The 26,359-nt window shown below is 45.1% G+C and overlaps 1 protein-coding gene across 1 annotated transcript in view; it reads left to right on the top strand.

Annotated features, from left to right (window-relative positions):
* Positions 1-17,715, top strand: part of B4GALT5 (beta-1,4-galactosyltransferase 5) — a 75,142-nt gene extending 57,427 nt beyond the window's left edge. The window contains exons 3-9 of the mRNA XM_012189329.4: positions 5,445-5,558; positions 6,520-6,644; positions 7,724-7,840; positions 8,461-8,648; positions 9,565-9,687; positions 13,488-13,589; positions 14,482-17,715. Of these exons, the coding sequence (XP_012044719.2) occupies positions 5,445-5,558; positions 6,520-6,644; positions 7,724-7,840; positions 8,461-8,648; positions 9,565-9,687; positions 13,488-13,589; positions 14,482-14,629 (917 nt within the window). The 3' untranslated portion in view covers positions 14,630-17,715. The remainder of the gene's footprint in view (positions 1-5,444; positions 5,559-6,519; positions 6,645-7,723; positions 7,841-8,460; positions 8,649-9,564; positions 9,688-13,487; positions 13,590-14,481) is intronic.
* Positions 17,716-26,359: the final 8,644 nt, after the last annotated feature.

Genomic DNA, 26,359 nt, shown 5'->3' with positions numbered 1-26,359 from the left:
CTACCCAGAGAGACAGTTCTTCTCTCCGTATACACATGCACATACACACCAACCTCCCCACACTGGTGACCCGAGTCCCCTTCTGGTCACGTACTCAGAAAAACGTCCTCTTGCCCACATCCTTCAAAACAGGTCTGTTGTAGACAGATAAAGTCATTGTCAGGATGTTTTGTACTGTATTCAAGGAGGTGGATATTCTTAACCTCTTTCTCTCTGGTTTTGGGTGGTCAGTCCATAATCGTAATGTCTCCTGTCCCAGCGGGTAGTCATCCTTAAGTGGGCTAAATCCTGAAGAATGCAGATTCTTTGTATATTACGAGTACTTGTTAAGATGTCCTGATGACATCTTTCTAGTGTGTGTGTATGTGTATTTTTTCCCCCACTTTTTTCAAACAGAGAGCTAGGTGCTTGGCCTTTTCGCAAATGGGGAGAGAAAGCAGTGATTCCTCCTGGATCTGTTGGTCAGCACTGTGAGGTCCCCACTCAGCTGGATTTGGCAGTTTGAGGGAAAAAGCAGAAGTTTAGCACCCCCACTTATTGGGGTAGCAACATAAACCTGAGTGCAGATTGGACTTCCCTGGGGGCTTTACAGAATACTGACGTCTGCACCTCACGCCCCGGAGAAGGCAATGGCACCCTACTCCAGTACTCTTGCCTGGAAAATCCCATGGACGGAGGAGCCTGGTAGGTTGCAGTCCATGGGGTCGCGAAGAGTCCGACACGACTGAGCGACTTCCCTTTCACTTTTCACTTTCATGCATTGGAGAAGGAAATGGCAACCCGCTCCAGTGTTCTTGCCTGGAGAATCCCAGGGACGGGGGAATCTGGTGGGCTGCCGTCCATGGGATTGCACAGAGTCGGACATGACTGAAGCGACTTAGCAGCAGCAGCACCTCATGCCCAGAGGTTCTTATTTAATAAGTCTAGGGATAACCTGGGCACAAGATATTTAAAAAGCTTCCTAGATGATTCGAATATTCAGCAAGGACTGCCGAACCACTGATGTAAAGCAGAGTTGACCAAGTAGGCTATTTGAATCTACAGGTAGGAAGCATGTCCTCTATTATAAATGTAAAAACAGTTGCCTTCTTTGCTGCCTACCTCCCTTGCTGGAAGAACATGTTCTGGTTCAATATGGTTTAGATTTAAATTAAGTAAAATCATGGCCATAGAAATTCAGCAGGCTGGCTTTTTCTGTCAACGATTCCCTCATTCAGTTGGGTTGTACTTTAGAAGACCAAGAAATTGGTGTTTGGAACCCCTGAGGAGAGTAGGCAATATAGTCTGCCCGTTTCCAGGCGGCTGGAGGAAGAGAACCAGGGCCCCACAATAACCGGGCACAGTTTTTACCATGGCGCGCCTGCGTGCGTGCATGCGAAATTGCTTCAGTCGTGTCTTGATTCTTTGCTGTGTCATGAGCAATTTTCTCTGCCTCTTCCACTTTAAAAGGCTTCTACTGCTAGTGGGAAGCTAGATTTTGTTTAAATTTTTACGTAAAGAATTGAAAATTAGAATTGATGGAATTAGGGTTTGGTGGGGTTGGGGTTCTCCAAGGTGTAGGGCAAGGTTATGGACTTTCACTTAGGACTTGTATATTTGAGGTTTTCTTTTTTTAACAATGACATTATTAATTTAGTAGCCGGAAGAAGAAAAAAAAAAGTGGTCTTTTGTTTCCTGCTTGCTGCTGATGAAACAGGAGGGAAGTGGGCAGGGGACAGCCTTTAAAAGAATGACGTAGCTGTTGAATATGACATAAACTGGTTAGAACCGGCTAGATCCAAGATGGTGGATGAGTCGACTTCCGCTAGACTTTGAGCCTCAGTGCAGTTCATTGTAACACATCCGCAGGCGGAATGACAAACCATCGGTACCACGACAGTTCTGAGGCTGACCATAAAAGGTCAAAAAGTGGGTGGTGACCCGGTTCCTGACAATCTCTACCCTTTCCCGAAAATAGCTGCAATAATCCTCCCACTCAGCAGCCCATGAAATACCAAGCCCATAAAAACTACCCACCACATATTTGGGGGCCTGTCATCTTCTAAGATGGGACTTGCCTGGTGGCTCAGTGGTAAAGAATGTAGAAGGCGCAAGTTCAGTCCCTGGGTTGGGAAGATCTCCTGGAGAAGGAAATGGCAACACACTCCAGTATTCTTGCCTGGGAAACGCTATGAACAGAGGGGCCTGGTGGGCGACAGTCCACGGGGTCACAAAATTGTCAGGCACACTGAGCAACTAAACAGTAACGACAAATGTCGAGATCATCAACCCATAGTTTAATCAGGCCTCAGACTGACACCAGGCACGTCTCCTCGTAGGAGTTCTGTATACGGTGCCTCGCTTTCTTTGTCTGTAAAAAGGTAAGAGATTGGAGGACCCCCTTCATACCTCCCTCTAGAAAAAAGGCATTTGCAATAAAGTTAAAACATCACAAATAACAGTAGATATTGTGTGTATGTATGTGTTTTTAGTGCTGTAAACCCTTAAAAATGAGAAGCACAAGAAAGGAGATCACCTCAAAAAATTATAAAAGTTGGAAAGCAGATGGACCAGTGATAATGGACTTAACAGACCCAAGAAAACTCACTGCTAATGTGCAACAAGGAAAGCCAACCACCTCATAGTTGATACCCCAGAATTGCTCAGAAGCTCAGAAGTTAGAATATCAGCTATTTCTGGAGATAAAAATAAAGGTGGCAACTAAGATAAAGATGGGTTGAAAGCTGTTTAAAAAGCAGTCCAATATTCTATCCCCTAACCTGGCAAAGTACTGGAGACTCAATAACCTCCAGCCAGAGATCATAAAACAGAGGGCCTGTCAGCTGGGGCACCTGGCTTTTTTCAGGGTGCCCCCAGCTTTTCCTCCTCCTGTTTCAGGATGCTTGTAACAAAGACTGTACCATTCTGGCAGGAGATTAGAATGACTTCTCTGGGGAAACTGACCAGACCAAGAAGAAAGACCCAAAGATACTGACCCTGGAGGTTTCCCATCCAAACCTCTGACCAGAACACCCTCCAATGAAGAACCTCCATCCAAACACTTCCAGTTAGCTGATTCCAAGCCCCACTCTTAAATGTTAGCAGATGGCCAAGCGTCACTGTGCCGGCGATCAAAACAAGTAACAAATTGGAAGAAACGGTATGCTGGGAGGAGAAAACCATCACACATGTTCTTGAGGGTCAGAGGACAAGGATTGTAAATGTGGAACAAGATATTGAAAAAGATGAACATTCGGAAAATTAAAGGGACACTTGGAAATTAAAAAAAAGCAGGAAATGATAAAGGACTGGATAAAATTGAGGAAATCTCTCTGAAGGTAGAGCAGAAAAATGGCAGGATAGAAAATCAGGTAGAAAAGATGAGAAAATTATAGGGCCAGGAGGCCCAACATCCAGAAAGAGAGCCCAGAATACAGAAGGCAGGAAATCATCACCACAGTGATACCTCTGAAAAATTCTTGAACAGGATTTGAATCCCCAGACTTCAGAGGCCACTACATTGCCAACACAGTGGGGCAAGCACACCAATATCAAATTTCCTGAACAAAGAAAGTTCTTCACGCTTCCAGAAAGAAATTACTGTCACCTTTTACAAAGAACAGGAATTGGAATGACTGGACTTACAGGCCCACAGGACTCTAGAAGGAAGTGGAACAGCACCTTTACAATTCCAAAGGAAAATTTATCTCCAGCCTAGAATTCTGTAAAACCCATGTATCAACTGAGGAAGAATAAAAATAATCAGATATCCAGGGTTTCAAAATCACTTCCGTTTCCCCCTTTTAGGAAGCCACTGGAAGAATGTGCTTTACCCAGTGAAAACAAAGAAGTTGAAGTTAGGAAAACTGAGGTTCGACACTCTAGGGAGATGAACGGACTCCCCTGGCCACTGATGAAGGGAGATCCCAGAGTAGCCCGAGTGGGTCAGGAAGACCCGTCCACGTTGGAGTGGGTTGGGAGGCGCTGGACCTTCTTAGCAAGAGGAAGACCCAATGCCTGTGTCTTGAGGGGAAGTGAAGTGGCGAAGGGCAAGACATCCACTTGTCATCATTCCACATAAAACGAAGCAAACAGGAAAAGAAGACAATTAATCCAGGGGGCAGAAAACTTGGCAGGAAAGGAAATGTAATCATCCTTTCCACATTTCTCAGCAACAGAGAATGTTTATTGAGTCATCATAATAAAAATACTGAAGATTGTCCTAACCACAATTAGCATGTCTCACTGTAGGGATACTGGAGGATGGGAAGGGTATGTGTGTGGTGGAGGCAGGGGAGGAAGGGTACGAAATCTTCATCCTCCATAGTGAAAAGTTAACAGACCTAAAAACGAAGCATCGAGATCAACTGTATACCATAAAAAAGAACAAAACTGTGCCATTTGTAGAGATGTGGATAGACCTAGAGACTGTCGTACAAAGTGAAGTCAGGCAGAAGTATCGTACATTATGAACACATATGTGGAATCTAGAAAAGAATGGTTCTGATGATCTTATTTGCAAAGCAGAAATAGAGACACAGACATAGAGAATAAATAAATAAAAAAAAATATATATATATATCAAGGGGGGTGTGGGGTGAATTAGGAGATTCGGGATTGACATATATATATATACTACTGATACTCTGTATAAAATAGATAACTAATAAGAACCTACTTTATAGCACAGGGAACGCTACTCAGTGCTCTGTGGTGAACTAAATGGGAAGGAAATCCCAAAAAAAGAGGGGATAATGTAAATGGATACCTGGTTGACTTTGCTGCACAGCAGAAACTAATACAACATTGTAAAGCAAGTATACCGCAAAAAAAAAAAAAAAAAGACACCCCCCAAAAAAGAAAAGACTGGCTGTATAGGCTGATAGAGATAAATACTAAGGTATGCATGTGTGTACATGTTAGTTGCTCAGTTGTGTCCGACTTTTTGCAACCCCATGGACTGTAGCCCACCAGGCTCCCCTGTCCATGCGATCCTCCAGGCAAGAATACTAGAGTGAGTAGCCATTCTCTTCTCCGGGGAATCTTACAACCCAGGGATCGAACCCAAGTCTCTTGCATTGCAGGCAGATTCGTTACCATCTGAGCCACCAGGGAAGCCCAAAATACTAAGGTAGTTGATTAACAGAAGTGAGAGCATTTCCTTTCAGAAAGACATGGGAGGGAATGCTGGTCTCTCTTTTTCAGTTATGTTGCAAGGTTGTTTGACTATGAACTGACTGCATATCAAACTATAATAACAATGAGAATAGAAACACTGGTGAAATAGTATCATCTGATTAACATTTCTATTGATGTATTCAAATTTCAGCTGAAGGGCTAAGTCAGCATCCTGCCTCACCAAAAGATAATGACTTAGAAAAATCCTTGTTTGGTGGGCATCTGAGAATTGCAGAGATGAAGACTTGTACCAATCGGAGCTGCCTTTTCTTTTCTTCCCTCTCTAGATTATCCTCTCGACTTGAACCACAGCGAATCCTTCCTACAGACCACGACTTTTCTTCCTGAAGACTTCACCTACTTTGCAAACCATACCTGTCCCGAAAGGCTCCCTTCCATGAGTGAGTAGAGTGCTTGCTTATCTTCCTCTGCTTTTAAAACCGATGTCCTTCTATTTGATTAAAATAGAAGGGAGAGTGTTCTTGATCTCTCGATATGTCTACTTACAGAGAGATTGTAAACTCCTCCTGGCCCTTGGAAATAGGAACTATGAAGGTTGCACGTGGCCTGGCTCCTCGGCAGCCCTTCTGCAGGGTCGCCTCTGCTCTGGCGCCATCTCCCACCACATTTTTCACTCTTTGCTCTACATGTTCCACTTCCTTTGTAACTTGAGGTCTGTTAAGATACCCTTGAGAAAGTGTAGGCAACCAGCTTTGTCTTTTACTGTAAATCTCACACTGATTGTATAACTCATTTAATATGAGAGAAGTTATTTTCTTAACAAAGTGCTGGTTAAGAAAAATTCTTGCATCTTTTCTTTCTCTTCCTTTTTCCGCTTCCCCTTCCCTTCCCCTTCCCTTCTTAGAATCTCATGCGTAATCTAGAGCAATGACAGTGTACTCTTACATCTTTCCTGTGCTTTGGGGCTTCTTGGACTGTCTTCTTCCTGACTTGAGTTCGAGATGATGCATGTTCTGAGTTTGGCCATGACCAGTCAGGGTCACTGATCAGTGAATCGGGACAGCGTGTCCGCACTCGGCTCAGGAGCACACAGAGATGCTACCAAGCTCAGCTGCTTTTCTCCTTCCTCTTTGAGAAGTTCAGCTGCTTTTGTACTTGGTCTTCATTTCTTTCTACATCTTTGGTGGAAGCAGAACTCCCAAGTCTTTATTTCTTGGTTTGCCGCTTTACCCAGAAATAGGGATGAACTGAAACCCAGTGGGTTGGGAAGCAGACGTAGGGACCCCCATCCTTGTTAAAAAACACAACCCACTGAAAAAGCACTGATCCACGCCAGAGATTACAACCCTGAACGTAGGAATTTCGTGGCCTCTTACTATTTTTTTCCCCATCTCTGTTTAGAGGGCCCAATAGACATAAACATGAGTGAGATTGGAATGGACGCCATCCATGAACTCTTCTCTAAAGACCCAACCATCAAGCTGGGCGGTCACTGGAAGCCATCAGATTGTGTGCCTCGATGGAAGGTAGGGTGGGGTCAGACCCCAGGTGCTGGGAAGCCTACCTGGACTTGCTGTCATGTCGGATCACCCTGGATTCCCCTCTGACACTTTGTAATTTGCATCCTACTTACCGCTTACTGCAAAGGATTTGCATCTGATGGGAACATAATGGAGGAGTGGGTTTCCCTGAGGACTCTGCTGTAGCCGCAGACATACGCATTGTTCTGGTCACCGAACCAGGACCCTTTTTCTTCCTTCCAGGAATATTGGCTAAGCAGTGGGGGAAGGGGGGTGGTGGGTGCAGAAGCCATCTTCACAAATTCAGTGCTTTGTGCTTTATTTGGCATTATTGCCAAGAATCTGGTGGAGTAAAAAGCAGAACTATCTAGCCTGTGAGAATTGTTTAGTTTTTTTTCTGCATGACTGTAATCAGGAGACATCAGTAGTGTGGCTCAAGCTTGACAGTGACTTAAGTCAATTCTTTCAACAAGTATTTAGTAAAGTGCTTATTCCCTGCCAGCCCTGTGAGATGCTATAGTACAGCAGCGATCAAGCAGATCTGGAACAAAGCAGTGTTTCCACTCCATCACTGGGATATAAAATCAACTTAATGACCAGCGTTAAATATATACATATAGATGTTTTTTCATGTTAGTTACAATTATTCATTTAGTATATGTTGATAATATGGGGCTTCCCAGGTGGCTCAGATGGTAAAGAATCCACTTGCAATGTGGGACAACCCCTGGGTCGGGAAGATCCCCTGGAGAAGGGAATGGCTACCCACTCCAGTATTCTTGCCTGGAGAATATACAAGACACAGAACAAGGCTTTGCTCTCATATAAAGGAGTGTTAAGACATCTCACCAACCCTCCTAATCTCTTAGTCTAGTGTGGTTGGGACAAGCACACCCACATTGTTCTAAAACAAGCTGCGCTAGAATAAAGAAACAGGAGATACTACTGACATAAAGGGTGACTGCAGAGAAGTGGAGGGTAAGGCAACTCCCTGGAGGCCCCCAAGCGAGCCGGGCTCCAGTGCTGTGGGAGCAGTTGAGGGGACTCGCTGACCGGGTGGCCTCTGTCGCTATGACCCACTGCAGGTGGCCATCCTTGTCCCCTTCCGGAACCGCCATGAGCACCTCCCGGTCCTGCTCCGACACCTCATTCCCATGCTCCAGCGCCAGCGCCTGCAGTTTGCGTTTTATGTGGTGGAGCAAGTGAGTGGCCCTTTCTTCTCTCTTCTTTCTCTTCCAAGACTACAATTGAGAGAGTGTCAAGCTGATCCGTCCTTGGGGTTAAGAGCCCATAAGATCGAAAACTCAACGACTGAGTGGCTCTGTGTGGGGCAGGGAGCAGAGGGTGTCCTGTGCTCCTCCGTGATGTTCAGTACTAGCAGGTTTGAATGCTGCCTGGAGCTTCGTTTACCCTTGAACAAAGGCCTCTTGTGGGCTGGTTTTGCTGGAACTGCTTTGGGTATTGTCTTTACATTTCAGACCCAGGAAGTTCCTGGGAGATAAGGGGCTGCAGGTAGAAATGGCTGTGTTGTTCTTCCTTCCGTGTAGTGGGTTGGGTACCCTTCTAAATGCCATTACACAGCTGACTCTCTGCTTTCAAACAGCCTTGGGAGAGAGAGGCTTAGGTTTATACTTAATACCCTTTTTTATTCCTGAGGAAGTTGAGGCCAGAGGTCAAGTGATGGTGAGTCAGTGATGAACCAGGCAGGACCCACCACCCTTCCGGCCCAGTGATCTCTCAGTAAGCTCTCTTTTAGGCAGGGCTGAGGCAGCAAAGATTCTTCTTCAAGAGTCCTTTAAAAATAAAGTTCTGCTTCTTTTAGGTTGGCACCCAACCCTTTAATCGAGCGATGCTTTTTAATGTGGGTTTTCAAGAAGCAATGAAGGACCTGGACTGGGACTGCCTCATTTTTCATGACGTGGATCACATACCAGAAAGTGATCGTAACTATTATGGATGTGGACAGATGCCAAGGCACTTTGCGACTAAACTGGATAAGTATATGTATCTGTGAGTATTATTTCCTTTTAATTAAAGAGGTTAAATTTAGAAGGATGATGAAAGGTGCAAGGATGACCAAATCAAATTAGCTCCAGTGTGAATCGCAATCTACTGATGAATGGATAAACGAAATGTAGTATATCAATCCATATGATGGAATGCTATTTGGCAATAAGAAGAAATGAAGTACTGATCTATGTGACAGCCTGGATGAACCTAGAAAGTGTTATGCTCAGTGAAAGACAACTAGCTATGAAAGACCGAGTATTATATGATTCAGTTTGTATGAAATGTCCAGAATAGGCAAATCTGTAGAGACAGAAAGAAGAACTGTGGTTGTATAGGGTTGAGGAGAGTAGGGAAAAATGAGTGACTGACTGCTGATGATGGGCACAAGGCTCCTAGGGTGGGGGAGGGGCGGTGATGAAATTGATTAACACTGATTGTGGCCATGGTTGCAAATCTCCATGAATATATATTAAAAAAAGCCATTGAATTTTACACCTTAAATAAGTAAATTAGGGACTCCATGCCCCCAATGTGGGGGACCAAGGTTTGATCCCTGGTCAGGAGACTAGATCCCACATACTTCAACAAAGATCAAAGACCCCACCTGCTACACTCAGACCAAACCAATCAATCAGTAAATATTTTTTTAAAATAATAAATGGGTAAGTTATATGGCATGTCAGTTCTGTCTCAATAAAGCTGTGATTTTAAAAAAAAATCAGTTAGAAAAGAAATTTAATTAGCTACTCGGGTTGATGCATTTGGCCCGAGGAAACCATTTCAGGTGGTTCGGGGCAGTAGCACAGATTATTGTTTTACTTAAGACTTAGTTCTCCCATGAGATGGCCTGTTCTACGGGGGAAAAAGAGAACACCCTTTCATGCACGGATAATTGATGCCATACATCTCCTTTTAGGCTTCCTTATACTGAGTTCTTTGGCGGAGTGAGCGGCTTAACGGTGGAACAGTTTCAGAAGATCAATGGCTTTCCTAATGCGTTCTGGGGGTGGGGTGGAGAAGATGACGACCTGTGGAACAGGTATTGCCCTTCTGATGTCTTCTAGAAACACTCCCTTAGGCTCTCCAGACTAGCACTATCTAGTAGGAATATGACGCATTCAGTTCAGTTCAGTTGCTCAGTCATGTCCGACTCTTTGAGACCCCATGAATCTCAGCACGTCAGGCCTCCCTGTCCATCACCAACTCCCGGAGTTCACTCAAACTCAGTCCATCAAGTCGGTGATGCCATCCAGCCATCTCATCCTCTGTCGTCCCCTTCTCCTCCTGCCCCCAATCCCTCCCAGCATCAGAGTCTTTTCCAATGAGTCAACTCTTTTCATGAGGTGGCCAAAGTACTGGAGTTTCAGCTTTAGCATCATTCCTTCCAAAGAACACCCAGGGCTGATGTCGTTTAGAATGGACTGGTTGGATCTCCTTGCAGTCCAAGGGACTCTCAAGAATCTTCTCCAACACAACAGTTCAAAAGCATCAATTCTTCAACGCTTAGCTTTCTTCACAGTCCAACTCTCGCATCCATACATGAGCACTGGAAAAACCATAGCCTTGACTAGACGGACCTTTGTTGGCAAAGTAATGTCTCTGCTTTTCAATATGCTATCTAGGTTGGTCATAACTTTTCTTCCAAGGAGTGTCTTTTAATTTCATGGCTGCAGTCACCATCTGCAGTGATTTTGGAGCCCAAAAAAATAGTGTCTGACACTGTTTCCACTGTTCCCCCATCTATTTGCCATGAAGTGATGGGACCAGATGTCATGATCTTCGTTTTCTGAATGTTGAGCTTTAAGCCAACTTTATCACTCTCTCTTTCACTTTCATCAAGAGGCTTTTTAGTTCCTCTTCACTTTCTGCCACAAGGGTGGTGTCATCTCCATATCTGAGGTTTATTGATATTTCTCCTGGCAATCTTGATTCCAGCTTGTGCTTCTTCCAGCCCAGTGTTTCTCATGATGTACTCTGCATAGAAGTTAAATAAGCAGGGTGACAATATACAGCCTTGATGTACTGCTTTTCCTATTTGGAACCAGTCTGTTGTTCCATGTCCAGTTCTAACTGTTGCTTCCTGACCTGCATATAGGTTTCTCAAGAGGCAGGTCAGGTGGTCTGGTATTCCCATGTATTTAATTTTCAATGTTCTAGTAGCTCCATTTAGAAAGATTTTAAAAAGGAAAAAGGTGAAATTAAGTTTTTATATTAATAAAAATATTTTAACAATTATACTTACCACAGTATATCCAAAACAATACCATTTTAACATGCAATCCTATAAAATTTATTTTAATATAAAATATTAATGAGATATTCTACATTCATTTTTTTCTTACTAAATCTTAGAAATCTGGTGTGTACTTTACATGCATAGCCCATTGCACTGAAACCTTCCCAAACCAGAGGTCAGATATGAGTTATATTTACACAGATTTATCCTTGCCATCAGGTAAGGCTCATATTTTAAGTCTGTAGGAACAATCTCATGTGTGAGTAGTGTCAAATAGTATTTTTGTACAGTAAGTGAATAATAGGGGCTTCCCTGGTGGCTCAGCAATAAAGAATCCACCTGCCAGTGCAGGAGATGCTGGTTCAGTCCATGGGTCGGGAAGATCCCCTGGAGAAGGAAAAGGCAACCCACTCCAGTGTTCTCGCCTGGGAAATCCCATAAACAGAGGAGCCTGACGGGCTACAGTCCATGGGGTCACAAAGAGCTGGACACAGCGGAGCCACTAAACAGCAGCCCAGCAACTATGCCATTTTTACATAAGGGATTTGGGTATCCTCAGATTTTAGTAACTGCAGGGAGGGTGCTGGAACCAGTCCCCCCACGTGGAGACTGAGGAACGACTATATATCACAATGAGAGTATAATTTGGATTCAGAGGAGGCTGGTAAAAATTCAGATAATATAGAAGTGTATAAACAAAAGGGGCTTCCCTGGTGGCTCAGTGGTGAAGAATCCACCTGCAATGCAGGAGTCGTAGGAAATGCAGGTTTGATCCCTGGGTCGAGGAGATCCCCTGGAGGAGGGCATGGCCACCCACTCCATGAACAGGAGCTTGGCAGCAGCTCCTGGACAATTCTTTCTCAGTCTGATGGGTAAAAATGGCATCTCATCCTTTTAATTTGGGTTTCTTAGGAACCTGGTGAGGATGAGCACCTTTTCTGTACTGGTTTGACTGGTTTCTGAATCTAGCTGGGCTCCCCTAGGACATCTGTTCTGCTGGCTCATCTTTTTCATAGTCCATAGGGTCGCCAAGAATTGGACACAACTGAAGTGACTTAGCATGCACGCACGCATATAAACAAAAGAGTATAAGTCCTAATCCCCATTGTTATCCTGTTTCCTTCCCAGGAAGTAGCCATTTGAACAAGCAGTTTCTTTATGGTTCTTTCTATTCATACATAAACAACCTAGACACATCCCTTCTCCCCTTCCAATCATGTCAATACAGAGAGCCATTTCATTATTATTATAATTACGTGGTATTTCCTTGTGTAGACAGATAGCAATTTATTTTTAATCCTCTCCTATTGATGAACAGTGTTGTTTAATTTTGAGCGTCTTTTGTTCACATGAGCAAATATTTCTGTAGGTTAATTTCCTGGTTGCAGAACTGCAGAGTCAAGAAGTAAATGCACTTTTAAAATTTTGATAGTTATTGTCTGATTTTCCTCCAGAAAAGATTGCAGAAGTATTGTGACCAACAGTACATAAGCGTACAAATTTTCTTACCGCACCACCTGCTTTTGGATATAAACGACCATTGAAATTTGTGCCCCATTTCACCACAGCAGCTCCTGGACAATTCTTTCTCAGTCTGATGGGTAAAAATGGCATCTCATCCTTTTAATTTGGGTTTCTTAGGAACCTGGTGAGGATGAGCACCTTTTCTGTACTGGTTTGACTGGTTTCTGAATCTAGTTGGGCTCCCCTAGGACATCTGTTCTGCTGGCTCATCTTTTTCTTTCCCCAGCTCAGCAAGGAGTCCCTCAGGCCAGGAATGTGTGACTGGTTTTCCCCAGCACCCCCACACAATTCCAGGCACACAGTAGGCATTTCATACATATTTATCAAATGAGAGGGAGAACACATCTTCACCCTGTCAGCCCTCCATATCCGTGGGTTCTGAATTTGAGGATTCAACCAGCTATGGATTGGGGGGGGGTGGGGGTGCGGAATTCCAAAAAGTTCCAAAAATCAAAACTTGGATTTGCTCCCTGCAAGCAACTATTTACATAGCATTGAGGCAGAGATGATTTAAGGTCTGCCGGAGGATTTGTGGGGGTTTTATGCAGATACTATGCCATTTTGGGCTTCCCAGGTGGCTCAGAGGGTAAAGAACCCACCTGCCAATGCAGGAGACATAAGAGACACAGGTTCCATCCCTGGGTCAGGAAGATCCCCTGGAGAAGGAAATGGCAACCCACTCCAGTACTCTTGCCTGGGAAATTCTGTGGACAGAGGAGCCTGGTGGGTTACAGTCCATGGAGTCACAAACGAGTCAGACACGGCTTAGCAACTAAACAACAAACAAGCTGACCCAGAGGGGGCATGTGTACACCTGTCTGCAGGGGGACCCACATGGTTGTACCTGTCACTGAGACACCATGTCAAACCTACGGAATTTTTAATTTCTCTTTTTTTTTCCAAAACTTTTCATATTGTAGACTTTTCTAAAACCATGAACTTATCCAGAGGGAAAGTGACTTGAATATATAGATGCAAAAGAAGCACTGTTGTTCAACTTGGCGTTCCTCAGCCTTGGGATAGGTTTGGTCTCACCTGTCAGACTTGATCATTTTACCCATCTTCTTTGTCTTGGACAGAGTCCAGAATGCAGGCTATTCTGTGAGTCGGCCGGAAGGTGACACAGGGAAGTACAAGTCCATTCCTCATCACCATCGAGGAGAGGTCCAGTTTCTTGGAAGGTTGGTGCAGTTTTTTTTATTCCTCATACAAAAGTCCTATATTTCCAGGGTCCTCAAGCATTGCAGTCCCTGGGCTTGCTCCTCACCCCTTCCAAGGTCTTGTTCAGACAGCTGTGTAAGAGTTCCTGTTTATCACTCACTTTAAGTGTGAGGCAGGTGTTTGGGGGCAAAATGATACTATTGGTGAAAAATGTGATTATAAGATCTTTTCAGGAAATCACTCCTCCTCCTCCTTAAGCTTTGTAGTTGTCTGCGCTGTAGCCTTCAGGGAGTTGGAGAAAAACCCTTTCGGGTCAAAGTCTATGTAAACTCACGCTCATGTGACAGAGTTTGGCACCCTCTCTGCGAGCTCGGTTCTGGAAGGGTGTCCCTGAGCCTCTGTGTGGCTGCAGCTGCTTTATCACCCTGTACCAACCTTCAGTGAAACAAACTCCAGGTCAGGCTGAGCAGAGGCGAGTGGATGGCGTGCCTCTCCAGGTCCTTGGGAGTGGCTCTTTCTGTCTTTCGTTAATTGTTGGGAGGACTGTCTTCACGACAGTCGATCCAACTGCATGAACTGTTTTCCTGGGGAGTAAGAGGGCACTGAATACAGATGGAACTTTCTCGTCCCCCCATTTAACATCTTACCTCCGCTTCCCCACTCAGGGATCTCGGGCGAGCCAGTTAGGATTGTGAACCTCGGTTTCCTCCTCTGCCGAGGGGCAGGCGCGTTAAATGAAGTCCAACGGCTCGCGTGAAATAGGAGGTGTTTCCAGTTCTGATAATGGCGCGCAGCCTGGAGGAGCCTAACGGCTGATGCCCCGCCCTGCGGGGCCGGGCAGGAGCGTGGTCTCCCCGGGTTGTGCTGCTCGGCCCCTCGCTCAGAGCCGCCCCCTGTGTTCCTGCTTCACAGGTACGCTCTGCTGAGGAAGTCCAAGGAGCGGCAAGCGGTGGACGGCCTCAACAACTTGAACTACTTCGCGAACGTCACGTACGACGCCTTGTATAAAAACATTACCGTCAACTTGACACCCGAGCTGGCTCAGGTGACTGAGTACTGAGCGGAGGGGGGAACAGTCATTGGCTTCCCCCACCGCCCCCAGGACAGCAGCCCAGGACGCGTCTCGGGGGGGGGGCGCTCCCCAGGGGAAGAGAACAGGAAACCCAGCGCCTCCTGAAGGATCACAGGGTTCAAGGAAAAAAAAATGTGAACAGAGCACACGCACAAAAACGCCTTCCCCGTCCGGACCCGCCGGGGTAGAGGGAGGCGGCCGGGAACTGACCTGCCCTTTTCACAAGACCGACGTCTGTCCTGCTGCCCTCCTCCCCGGCCTCCCGCCCCGTCGTCGCCCTGTCTCCGCCACGGGCCTCCGCAACCGGAACCGGAACCGGAAGCGCCCCGGAGCCTCTCCCCCTGCGAGAACGGCCTGGGCGGCAGCTTGGCCTCCAGAGCAGAGAGGCAGACCCGCCGCAGGGCAGCTGTGTTTTAGGAAGAGCAAAAGGAAACTCCACACAACCATCCTTCTACATCTCTGGTGTCCCCTCTCTTTCTCTTTTTTCTAAATTACCTGCTTTGGGTGGGGATTGAGGGTGGAAGGGGAGGGCTTGGGGAAGAGAAATAGACATGCAACAATCACTTCTTGAAGAAGTATAATTGTAAATAAGCCATGTAAAATGCTTTTTTTTTTTTTAAATTTAATTTTCTAGCCGGCTCCAACTCAAACCAAGGGTTTATACATCAGATCCTGTATTGGTTTGGCAGACGCAGGAACTCGGCTAAAAGGGAACGACAGCATCTCCCCGGTTGCTGTCATTGTGGAAAGGAGTGGATATAGAGCGTGTCATGGCAGAACGAAACAGTCCAGTCATTATTGCCAGTGGCCAACTTCTGCCTCACCTCCCGTCCCCTTTTCCAAAAGCGTTGCTCTTGACTTTGGCTTTGGTTTTCTCTTCCCTGTTGGGCAGTCCTTCCCGGTCCCAGCCTTGTGCTGAACAGGAAGCTGTGGATAGTGCTGTCCTGCCTGAAGCAAACCCTTCAGGTGGGCCCACTGCACACTGCTGGCTGTCTCGCCTTGGTGTCTCATCCTTTCCTCGGCATCAGGAGAGAGTGGGGTGTTGGTTTTTCCTTCTTTCTGATTCTCTCTCTTTCTTTCGCTTGCTCTTGTGGACCGTGGCCACAGTTTCTGAAATCTGTGCCTAAATTACCAACCAACTTCAATGATTCCGCTGAATATTCCCCTTTTTGGTTTCTGGAAAGGTGGGGTTTTTGTTTTTGTTTTTTTCCCTTCGGTCAACATTATTAACTAGTATTGGGTTGACCAAAAAGCTCACTTGGGTCATTCTGTACCATAGTACGGGAAAACCCAAATGAACTTCTTGGCCAGCCCGATATATAGAATCATGAGCAACCGAATGATGTGGAACTTAGCCAGGGAGCAGGTGACACTTGTGTGCTGCGGGTCAACTGGGATCCAGGCTAGACCAAATCAAAGCTTTGGGATTAGATTAACAAAGCTGCTGGACAGACAGACATAGGAGCTCACATGCTCCTTTCACATCCCTGTGTGCTTTTTTGAAGTCAGATTCTAAATTGCATTTGAATTTGTGCCTCTCTGTTTTCCCCTGAGCCAAATCCCTCTCCTAATAGTCCCCTTTGGCTCCTGCAGAATTCTGAGAAATACCAGGTTTCCCTCATCCTTTTCCATAAAACATATTTATGTATCCATACTAAAGAGTACTCTCTGAGGAGTACTTCATAGTTTTTTTTTTTTTTTTTTTTAATTGCCTTGTTTGCCTTCAGTTTCCTTAATTTTCATGGTTTACATGGATGTGTGTGTAGGGGCTATATTTGTGTATATACACATGGGTTGGGGTTTTTGCATGTGTGGGTTCCATGGACGTATGATCCCCACAAGCTGTGGGAGTGATTGGCCAGGCCTTGTTTTTTTTAATGTGTGTTCTTGTTCTTTCGAAGAAGAGAATGCTATTTAGAAAAGAAATCGCATTGCAAAGCTCTTACCAGCTCATATGAGAGAGCAGATTCCTGCCCTTGAGCACGCTGGTAGGTGGTTATAATGTTTTAAAAGAGTTTTGAGCATTTCATGCTTTAAAAGACCTTCACAGGGAACACGACACACGAAGTTCTTTTGGTTTTCCTTTGACGTAAGGTGCATAAAGCAATAAAAATTTCTTTCCCCCTTCCTCCATGCGCCCCCAGGCCTCTGTGCTGGCCTGGCCTCTTCTTTCTCTGAGAGCTGTGAGCTGCTTTCAGTGTGACAAAATTACGATGTCCTTTGGAAGAATTTGCCAGGGCAGACTGGTCATTGGTCAGGGATGGCCCATGTTTGAAGCCTTTCATTAGCGTATTTGCCATAAGAACAAATGCTGGCAGAAAGCTAACAACACCTGATTTGACAAAGAAAATGCTGGCTTAAGGACGAAAGGAAAAGTCTTTCCAGGGCTGGAAGTTGGGTGACTTAAATCATCTTGCAATCATGTGTGAGTTTGTTTTATCTGTGTGAAGTCTCTTACTGTGCACTGTTAATCATTTATCCACTAAACTGAGTGGGGAAACATAAAAGCAAAAAAAAAAACAAAACCGCAGCCAGCCCCGTGTGCTGTTGATAGCGTGAAATTATCATGTTAAACAACAAGAACCAAATGTGACCTTGCGCATATTTTGGCAGCTGAAATTCCTTAAGGCTATCTAATGGTTGACCCCTTAAATCAGCCTTGTCTTTTGATTGCAGTGTGCAAGGAAAAGTTTTCTTTCACGCTGACTCTTTTTGGGGGGGAGGGAGTGTCCACAAAGCTATTCATTTTGACAATACAGGGCCTCCCCTAAGAGCTGCCCCACCACAAACACCTATAGCCGAATGCCAGCCACGCGGACTGATGGTATCCACTCACCAATGACGATGACATTGAACTAGCTTATTTCCATCACTACGATTTTTTGAGCTTGCTCTTATGTTTTAAGAGGTGCCAGGGGTACATTTTTGCACTGAAATCTAAAGATGTTTTAAAAAACACTTTTCACAAAAATATAGTCCTTTGTCATTACATTATTTACTCATGTGTTTGTACATTTTTGTATGTTAATTTATGAATGATTTTTTCAGTAAAAAATACATATTCAAGAACCAAACCTTGGTGATCGTCTCTTTTTGTCCAGGACAGTTTGACTTCTTAGAGTCTTGGCTTCTGCTTTAGCCAGGCTGACCTCAAGATGGTCCTGAGAGAAATACTGCCAACCCAAGCCCTGCAGTCAGGCCAGTTGAGTGAAAAACAATGCTGATGTAACCAAAGCATCAAACCCCCTGTGCTACGGGGCATCCGCCCACGCTTGGGTCTTCATTCAATAACTGGCCCAGGAAGGGGGTTCCCTGGTTAGGATTTCATGTTTCCACCGAAGGGGCCACAGGTCCAATCCCTGGTTGCAGAGCTAATATCCTGCGTGCCAAGTGACCACAACAGCAAAAGATTTAAAAAGGGGCTTCCCTGGAGGCCTAAGCTTCCCTGGTGGCTCAGATGGTAAAGAATTGCCTGCAGTGCAGAAGAGCTGGGTTTGATCCCTGAGTCGGGAAGATCTCTTGGAGAAGGAAATGGCAACCCACTCCGCTATTGCCTGCAGAATCCCACAGACAGAGGAGTCCATGGGTTCGCAAAGAGTCGGACACAACTGAGCAACTTAACACTTTTATTTTCCCTGGTGATCTAGTGGTTGACTCCATACTTCCACTGCATGGGTCACAGGTTTGATCCCTGGTCAGGGAACTAATATCCCATGTACCCAGAGATGTGGCCAAAAAAAAGGAATTGGCTCAGGTAATGCCCATCAAGTCAAATCAGACACCTAGACGAGGGATAGGAGAGGGTCGATGGAGTTTGCCTCCAGAAGGTCCTCAGGCCAGTCTAGAGTTTGCCATCTGCCTGTGTCTACTTGGAGGTTGTAATCATAGCTTCTTTTTGTTGAAGGTTTACCGCTGACTAATATTCTGTGGAACGTTCTGTGTCCAGGTCCTAGGGATATAACGATTAGCAAAATAATAGGTCAGCGGCCTCGTAAAGCTTACCTGTCCATTTCTCCTCCTGCACTCCTGATGGAAGGTAGGATTTAAATGACAACCACACGAAGTGCCATAGGGAGGTAACTACAGACCGTGAGTGCATGGTCAGGAAGGCATCCCTGAAGTGCAGTGGGTGAGGTGAGATGAGGTGAACAGGGTACCCCGGTGAGGAGAGGGCAGAGCAAAGGGCACAGTGGGCAGTGTTGGGCTGGGGCGGTGGACAGGGCCAGACTGCAGTGCAGGCCCTGTGAGCCAAGGTGAAGCATTTGGGTTTGATCTTTACAGCAGTGGGTTCAAGCATTTCCAGTAAGCAAGGCTGTGTGATATAAAGTGAAAAAACCAGTGACAGCGTTAGACACTCAGTCATGGCGGACTCTTTGCGACCCCATGGACTGTAACCTGCCAGGGTCCTCTGTTCATGAGATGTCCCAGGCCAAGAATACTGGCCTGTGTAGACATTTCCTTCTCCAGGGGGTCTACCCCACCCAGGGATCGAACCCACACCTCCTGCATGGCAGGCGAATTTTTTACCATCTGATCCACCAGGGAAGCTGATGTGATGTAAGTAGAGGGTAATTTGAACAGATGGCTGGCAGCAGGGAGAATGGTGTATTATAGAGGAACAAAGGAGACGTAAGGGGCCCAAACAGGAGAATGCCGTTCTGGTGGGGGTGGGATGTGTGGGATGGAAGGATGCTGACGTCATCCAGGACCCAGGCACACGTTGTTGTTGGGGTGGAGGAACCCACTACTGGCTTCCCCACTTGTATGGGTGGCAGGGCCATTTTCATGAGACAAGGGCACTGGAATTGGACCAGTTTCATGATGAAGATCACAAGATCAATCATGAGTGTGTTGACTTCAGGGAGTTTTGAGAAAACCAAACCAAAACAGCTAACAGGCTGTTCTACATTTGCTGGTTTGGGTGGCTCAAAGGAATGGTCAGGACCACAGATGGATCTGTGGGTCTCTGGACTAGGAGATAAGTGAAGATCCTGGCAGACTACCGTCCATGCGGCTGTGAAGAGTCGATCACTGCTGAGCATGCATGCAAGGATTGGGTGAGATTGCTTAGCGAAGGAGTAGAGCAGGATGGACAGAGGAGAATAGTGTGGCCTTGACCTAGGACTCTAAGATCCCCATTAGTAATAGTTGGGAAGAAGAGATTGAATGAGCAAGGCAGACAGGAAGAGTGGTAGGAGTGGCTAGGACAGGAAGGTCAAGGGAGATGTTCAAGGCAGTGGTCAAAAGCATTGCATGAAGCAAAGAAGTGAAGCAAGATGAGGCGTGAAGATGAATGATTATCAGTGGGGAGGATGCTGGTCCAGGCCAGAGCCAACTTGCTGAATCAAGTCTGCGAGGGATGCCACCCTGGAGAAGACCAAGAAAGGAGGAGATGGAGTAGCAGCAAATGCAGGCATTTCTTGAATTTCATGTATGGGGGTGAAAAAAGAAGGCTGGGGGCTGAAGGAAGTATGTGAGGCTCAGGGCAGGTTTTGATGTTCCAAGAGAAACTTGAGTGTGTCTTTGAACCCTAGGGAGATGCCCGCCTAAGAAAGGTAGCTGAATATACATGAGACAGAATAATTCAGCAGGAATACTCCTGAGCTAGTAACAGGTGAGTGAGACCAAAGCAAAAGCCCAAACCAGGAGGAATTAGAAGTCCTTCCAAGCCATCTCCAATAAGCAAACACCCTGTGAAGACCTATGTTGCTGTTAACAAGGATCCAGGATCCCGTCCAGTAAGTCACCAGAATCGGAATTCGGCTGAATTGATCTCTGGTTCTACCACTTCCTCCCCACTGAAAGTTTTTTTGATTTAGGGGAAGTCCAGTTGTAAAAATAGTAGTTCCCATTTATTGAGCGCTGCTTCTGTGCCAGGGTCTGTGCTAATTAAGTGCCTTTTGCCCTCTCAGTCTTCAGACCTCCAAGGTGAACTCTGCCCTTCTTTAGAACGCGGTTTCTCAATCTTGCCTGTAGACCCTGACCTTTGGGGCCAGATAATTCTTTGTGCAAGATGGAGCAGGGAAGGAGGGTTGGTGTCCTCTCTGCTGTGTAGAATATGCAGCTGCACTGCGGCCTCTACCATTTAGAGGTGGGTAGCATAGCATGCCCTGCTCCCAGTTGTGACAACCAAAAATGTCACCAGACATTTCGAGGCGACCACAGGGAGAGCAAAATCCCCCAGCTGGGAACCTCTGCTCTAGAGTTGAGGAACGGAAGCCACTAAAGCCACCGCTTGCCTGAGGTCACAAAACTAGCCAATGGAGCCCCCAGCATTTCAACCCCATGTGGTTTTTACCCCAAAAGGTAGTTGTTGCTCTGAATCCCCAGGCTATTTCTGATGCAACTTCTTTTTTTAGTTCTTGCCTAAATACTCTTACTAGCTTTTGTTCACAAACACACCTCACAGATATTTTTATTGTAAAAGTAATGCCTGAACACATGTTTGCTGAACGAGTTTTAGAAACTCCCTTTAGGGTAGCAGTTTAGCTCATGTCTGTATGCACCTATATACCTATGTGCAAGTATAGGGAGATAAAGACAGATATGTTTTTAAAGAAATATAAATTGTAATTACTTCGGGCTTTCTATCTTTCTGTTTCCTGGAGATCCTCTATAATGAAAAGCTTTCACACAGGCTCCCTGGTGGCGCAGACGGTAAAGCGTTTGCCTGCAATGCGGGAGACCCGGGTTCGATTCCTGGGTTGGGAAGATCCCCTGGAGAGGGAAATGGCAATCCACTCTGGCACTCTTGCCTGGAAAATCCCATGGACGGAGGAGCCTGATAGGCTACAGTCCGTGGGGTCGCAAAGAGTCAGACACGACTGAGTGATTTCACTTTCTTTTCACTTTTGCACATAAAGTTCAAAAACCACCTCCTCCAGGAAGCGGTGCATGGGCACCCAGTCTGCAATGCCTTGGGGCTCATTCACCTTTCTTTTGCTTCTCAGGGTTTCTTACTTTGAATCCTACTGTATGTTTGTTCACTGACTGTCGACCCCACTCCAGTGTAATCCCCATGAAGGTAGAGACTGTCGTTCCCTGCTCTAGCCCAGGCCTGGCACATAGTAGGTGCTCAATGAATACCTGTTGAAGGAATGAATGAACAAATCCGTATTATCTCTTTGAATGGTTGCATGTGGTAACCTATCACATGGATGGATGTGATTTATTTAGCTCTTCTGCTCCTGATGGACGTGGCGGCTGTGTCGTTTTCCACAGTCACATTGTATACCGCAGTGAACAGCCACATGTAAATTCGGGTGCACCTATGTAAGCAGGTCAGCTTGAGAGTCCAAAAAGTGAAATTGCTAGGTGAAGAATTTTCATATTTTAGATGTTGATGGAACACACCAAACTGTCCTACAAAAAGGCAGCTTGGGGACTCCCCTGGTGGTCCAAGTGGCCAAGACTCCAAGCTCTCAATGCAGGGGGCCCGGGTTCGATCCCTGGACAGGGAACTAGATCCTGCATGCCACAACTAGAGATCCTGCGTGCCACAATGAGATTGAAGATCCCACATGTCGTAACTAAGACCTGACGCAGCCAAATAAATACATATATTCTTAAAGGCATTTTGGATTAACCCTTCTACCATCTATGCATGACCATGCCCTTTATATCTTGGTGTGTGTGCGCTAAGTTGCTTCAGTCGTGTCTGACTCTTTGCAACCCAACGGGCTGTTGCCCACCAGGCTCCTCTGTCCGTGGGATTCTCCAGGCCAGAACACTGGAGTGGGTTGCCATGCCCTCCTCCGGTATCTTCCCAACCCAGAGATCCAACTTGTGTCTCTTACCTCTCCTGCATTGGTAGGTGTTTTCTTTACCACTAGCACCACCTGGGAAGACCGTAATCCCGTGGAATTGATTTTGTGTGTGCGATGAGATAGGGGGAAGGGCCAGATTTTTTTTTTTTCTGAATGGACTGTTAATTGTCCCCATAACATTTGTTATAATATGTAATTTCCTCATTTTTTGAAATATATCTCAGACATTAAATTCGTTAGCAAGATTCTTGCATTCCACCAAGCTCTTTGTCTCATTCTGCTCTACATGGTTTATATTTATCCCTACAATATATTTTAATGAGACAAGTGCTTCTCATCTTCCATACGCTCCTCCAAACTTTTAGATGTAAGCTTTCCTAGAAGTGGAATATACATACAGAGAAGTTCATAAATAAATGTGAATAACTCTGAATTGTTAGAGTGAACATATCCTTATTACCTCATCATTGTTACTTACTAAAAATTTCTTGGCTCTTTTTATGTATATTTTTATTTTGTATTGGGGTATAGCCAACTAACAAACAATGTTATAATAGTTTCAGGTTAACAGCAAAGGGACTCAGCCATACATATACATGAATCCATCCTCCCCAAGTCCTCCTCGCACCCAGGCTGCCGTGTAACACTGAGCGGAATACCCTGTGCTGTAGAATAGGTCTTTGTTGGTCCTCCATCTTAAATATAACGGTGTGTACATGTCCATCCCAAACTCCCTAACTATCCTTTCCCCCTATCCTCCTGCCTGGCAAAATCGCAAGTTTGTTTTCTGTTAGTCTCTGTACTGTAAGTAAGCTCATTTGTATCATGTCTTTTTAGATTCCATATATAAGGGATGTCATGTGACCCTTCTCCTCCTCGGTCTGACTTACTTCACTCAGTGTGACCCTCTCTAGGTCCCTTCATGTTGCTGCAAATGGCGTGATTTCTTTCTTTTTTATGGCCGAATAATATTCCAGTGTGTGTATGAGCCATGTCTTCTTTACCCATTCTTCTGTTGATGGACACTGAGGTTGCTTCCCTGTCTTGGCTACTGTAAACACTGCTGCAGTGAATATTGGGGTGCATATATCCTTTCAGATCATGTTTTTCTCTAGATACATGCCCAGGAGTGGGATTACAGGGTCATATGCTGGGTCTGTTTTTAGTTTTTTAAGGAGCCTCCATACTTGCATTTTCTTAATTCAGTGAAATTTAGATTCATTTTGTCAAATTCTATTAAAAAATTACTGTAGGATTACGAAACTGGCCTGACATGACATTGAAGTATTAATTTGGGAAGACTTAGTATCTTTACAATATTAAATCTAATCTCCAGAATTACTAAACCCTTTTGCTCGGAGGAAACACGAACTATTTGCTCTAGCTGTGACCAAGTCTGTGTTTTTATTAGTCGGTGGATTCACAACAAAAATACTGTGAAAAAAAGAAAAGTCCCTAGGACTTCCCTGGTGGTCCACTTGCTGAGACTTTGAGTTTCCAATGCAGGGGGCCCAGGTTTGGTCCCTGGTTGGGAAATTAGAGCCCACGTGCCACAACTAAGACCCAGCGGGGCCAGATAAATAAATAAAAATATATATTTTTAAAATTCCTAAATGATAGGAAAGCAAATCTGATGGCATCTTTCCATTTTGTTGTATTATTTTATATTTCATTTCATTACAATTATCTTTTGACAAAAATGTCCACGATCTTGTCACCAACTAGAAATCCCAGCTCCAAGTTACTTCTCTTGTAGGTGAGTTGGTCTTAAGAAGCAGGCTTTACTAATCATAAGAGTGCCTTAGATTTATATATTCGCTTTATAGTGAAGCTGCTGTGATGAAGGAGGCTCTGTGGGCTGACCACCTATCACTTATCACTTATGTGCTTATGTGATAAGCACTGTACTAAGTAACTCATATACGTCTTTGCACTTACTCTTCAAAATGACCTCATACAGAAAGTATTGTCCTCTCCTTTTGCAAAAGAGAAAACAGAATCATAGACCTGTGACGTCACTTAGGGCCCTACTGAGTGGGATTCAGTGCTGAGCATGTCAGGCTCTTTCTACATCCAGCTTATCCCACCTAGTTCTTTCTCTGTCAAATTGAGATGGTTCATTTTTTTTTTTTTTTTTTTGTTCATTCAGCAAATATTTGAGTACCTACACAATACCTTAGATCCTGCTGTATACAAGTTCTGGACTGAGTACAGTGTGAAAAACAGAATCCTTAGTCTCCAGTACAGTTGGGAAGAAAGACAAATACAAACAGAACCTACTTCATAGTTCAGTTCAGTTCAGTTGCTCAGTCGTTGTCTGACTCTTTGTGACCCCATGGTGTATATAGGTATCAATATATCATGTCAGGGAGTGATAGGGTACAGCTAAGATTTCAGTTCTAAACTGTTTTGCCTCCAGTAAGTGTTAACAGGGATGTGGAGAAACCTGCAACCCTTGGGCATTGGTGGGAATGTAAAATGGGGCAAATGGTATGGACAACAGTCTTTCTTTGAAAAATTAAAAATAGATTCCCATATAATCCAGCAATTCCACTTCTGGGTATACATATCCGAAAGAACTGACAGTCTCAGAGAAAGAGTTGTACACCCATGTTCATAGCAGTCTTGTTCACAATAGCCAAAAGGTGGCAGCAACCCCTGTCCATCAACAGAGGAATGGATTAGTAAAATGTGGTGCGTATAATGGAATATTATTCAGCCTTAAAAAGAAAGGAAATTCTGATACATGCTACAAAATGGATGAATCTTGAGGATGTTATGCTAAGTGAAATAAGCCAGTCATGTCACAGACTTTGAGAATGAGCTTATGGTTGCTAGGGGGGAAGAGGAGTGGGAAGGGATGGTTAAGGGGTTTGGGATGGCATGTACACACTGCTGTGTTTAACATGGATAACCAACAAGGACCTGCTGTATAGCATATGGAACTCTGTTCATTGTTATGTGGCCCCCTGGATTGGAAGGGGAGTTTGGGGGAGAATGGATGCATGTGTATGGATGGCTGAGTCCCTTCACTGTTCACCTGAAACCATCACAGCATTGTTTGTTAACTGGCTACACCCCAATACAAAATAAAAAGTAAAAAAAAAAAAAAAAGACTGCTTGGGCTCTGTTCTGTTTTTGATCATCTGTTCAGATGACAGACATAAACGTTTGTCAGACATCAAACGACAGACACAGACATGCCATGGCCCCCATGGCTCTAAACCTCTGGTTAGCTCTCCCCAGCCGCCGGCCAGGACCAGAGGGCGGGCGGTTCCACTGTGGCCGGCCGGCCTCCCTGCGGCGAGCCCTTTCCCCGCCGTCAGGCTCGCTTGTCCACGTCTCTGTTACCTGTCACTCTGCACTGTCACTTCCTCTTCCTTTGCGTAGACAGAGCCCAGTGTGTCTGTCTGTCCTTGCTGACTTCCTGCCACGGGATTGCTATTGTAAAACCGGCCAGCGCACATTGTTGGCTTTATTTTTCCTGGACTCCTTTTGTATTGTGTGATCCTTCTTCATCATTCATGTTTACCCTACTTCAAGGGTTGGCAAACTCTGGCCAGCTGGCCAGCCTCCGCTTTTTATAAATAAAGTTTTATTGGCATATAGTCATGCCCTTTGGTTACAAAGACAGAACTGAGTGGTTGAATTGCGATAGGGAGTACGAATGGCAAAGTCTAAAATATTTACTATCTAACCCTTTACAGGAAACATTTTGCCAGTCTCATGCCTAATTAATTCAGTTTAAAAAATTACATCTAGTAGGTGAGTCTGGCATATTTTCAGCATCAATAACCTCAGATATGCAGATGACACCACCCTTATGGCAGAAAGCAAAGAAGAACTAAAGAGCCTCTTGATGAGAGTGAAAGAGGAAAGTGAAAAAGTAGGCGTAAAGCTCAACATTTAGAAAACTGGCATCCGAGGCATGGCATCCGGTCCCATCACTTCA

The sequence above is a fragment of the Ovis aries genome, chromosome 13 (genome assembly GCF_016772045.2).
Source record: "Ovis aries strain OAR_USU_Benz2616 breed Rambouillet chromosome 13, ARS-UI_Ramb_v3.0, whole genome shotgun sequence".
Taxonomy (NCBI): Eukaryota; Metazoa; Chordata; class Mammalia; order Artiodactyla; family Bovidae; genus Ovis; species Ovis aries.
This window is presented reverse-complemented; position numbering and strand designations above follow the sequence as displayed.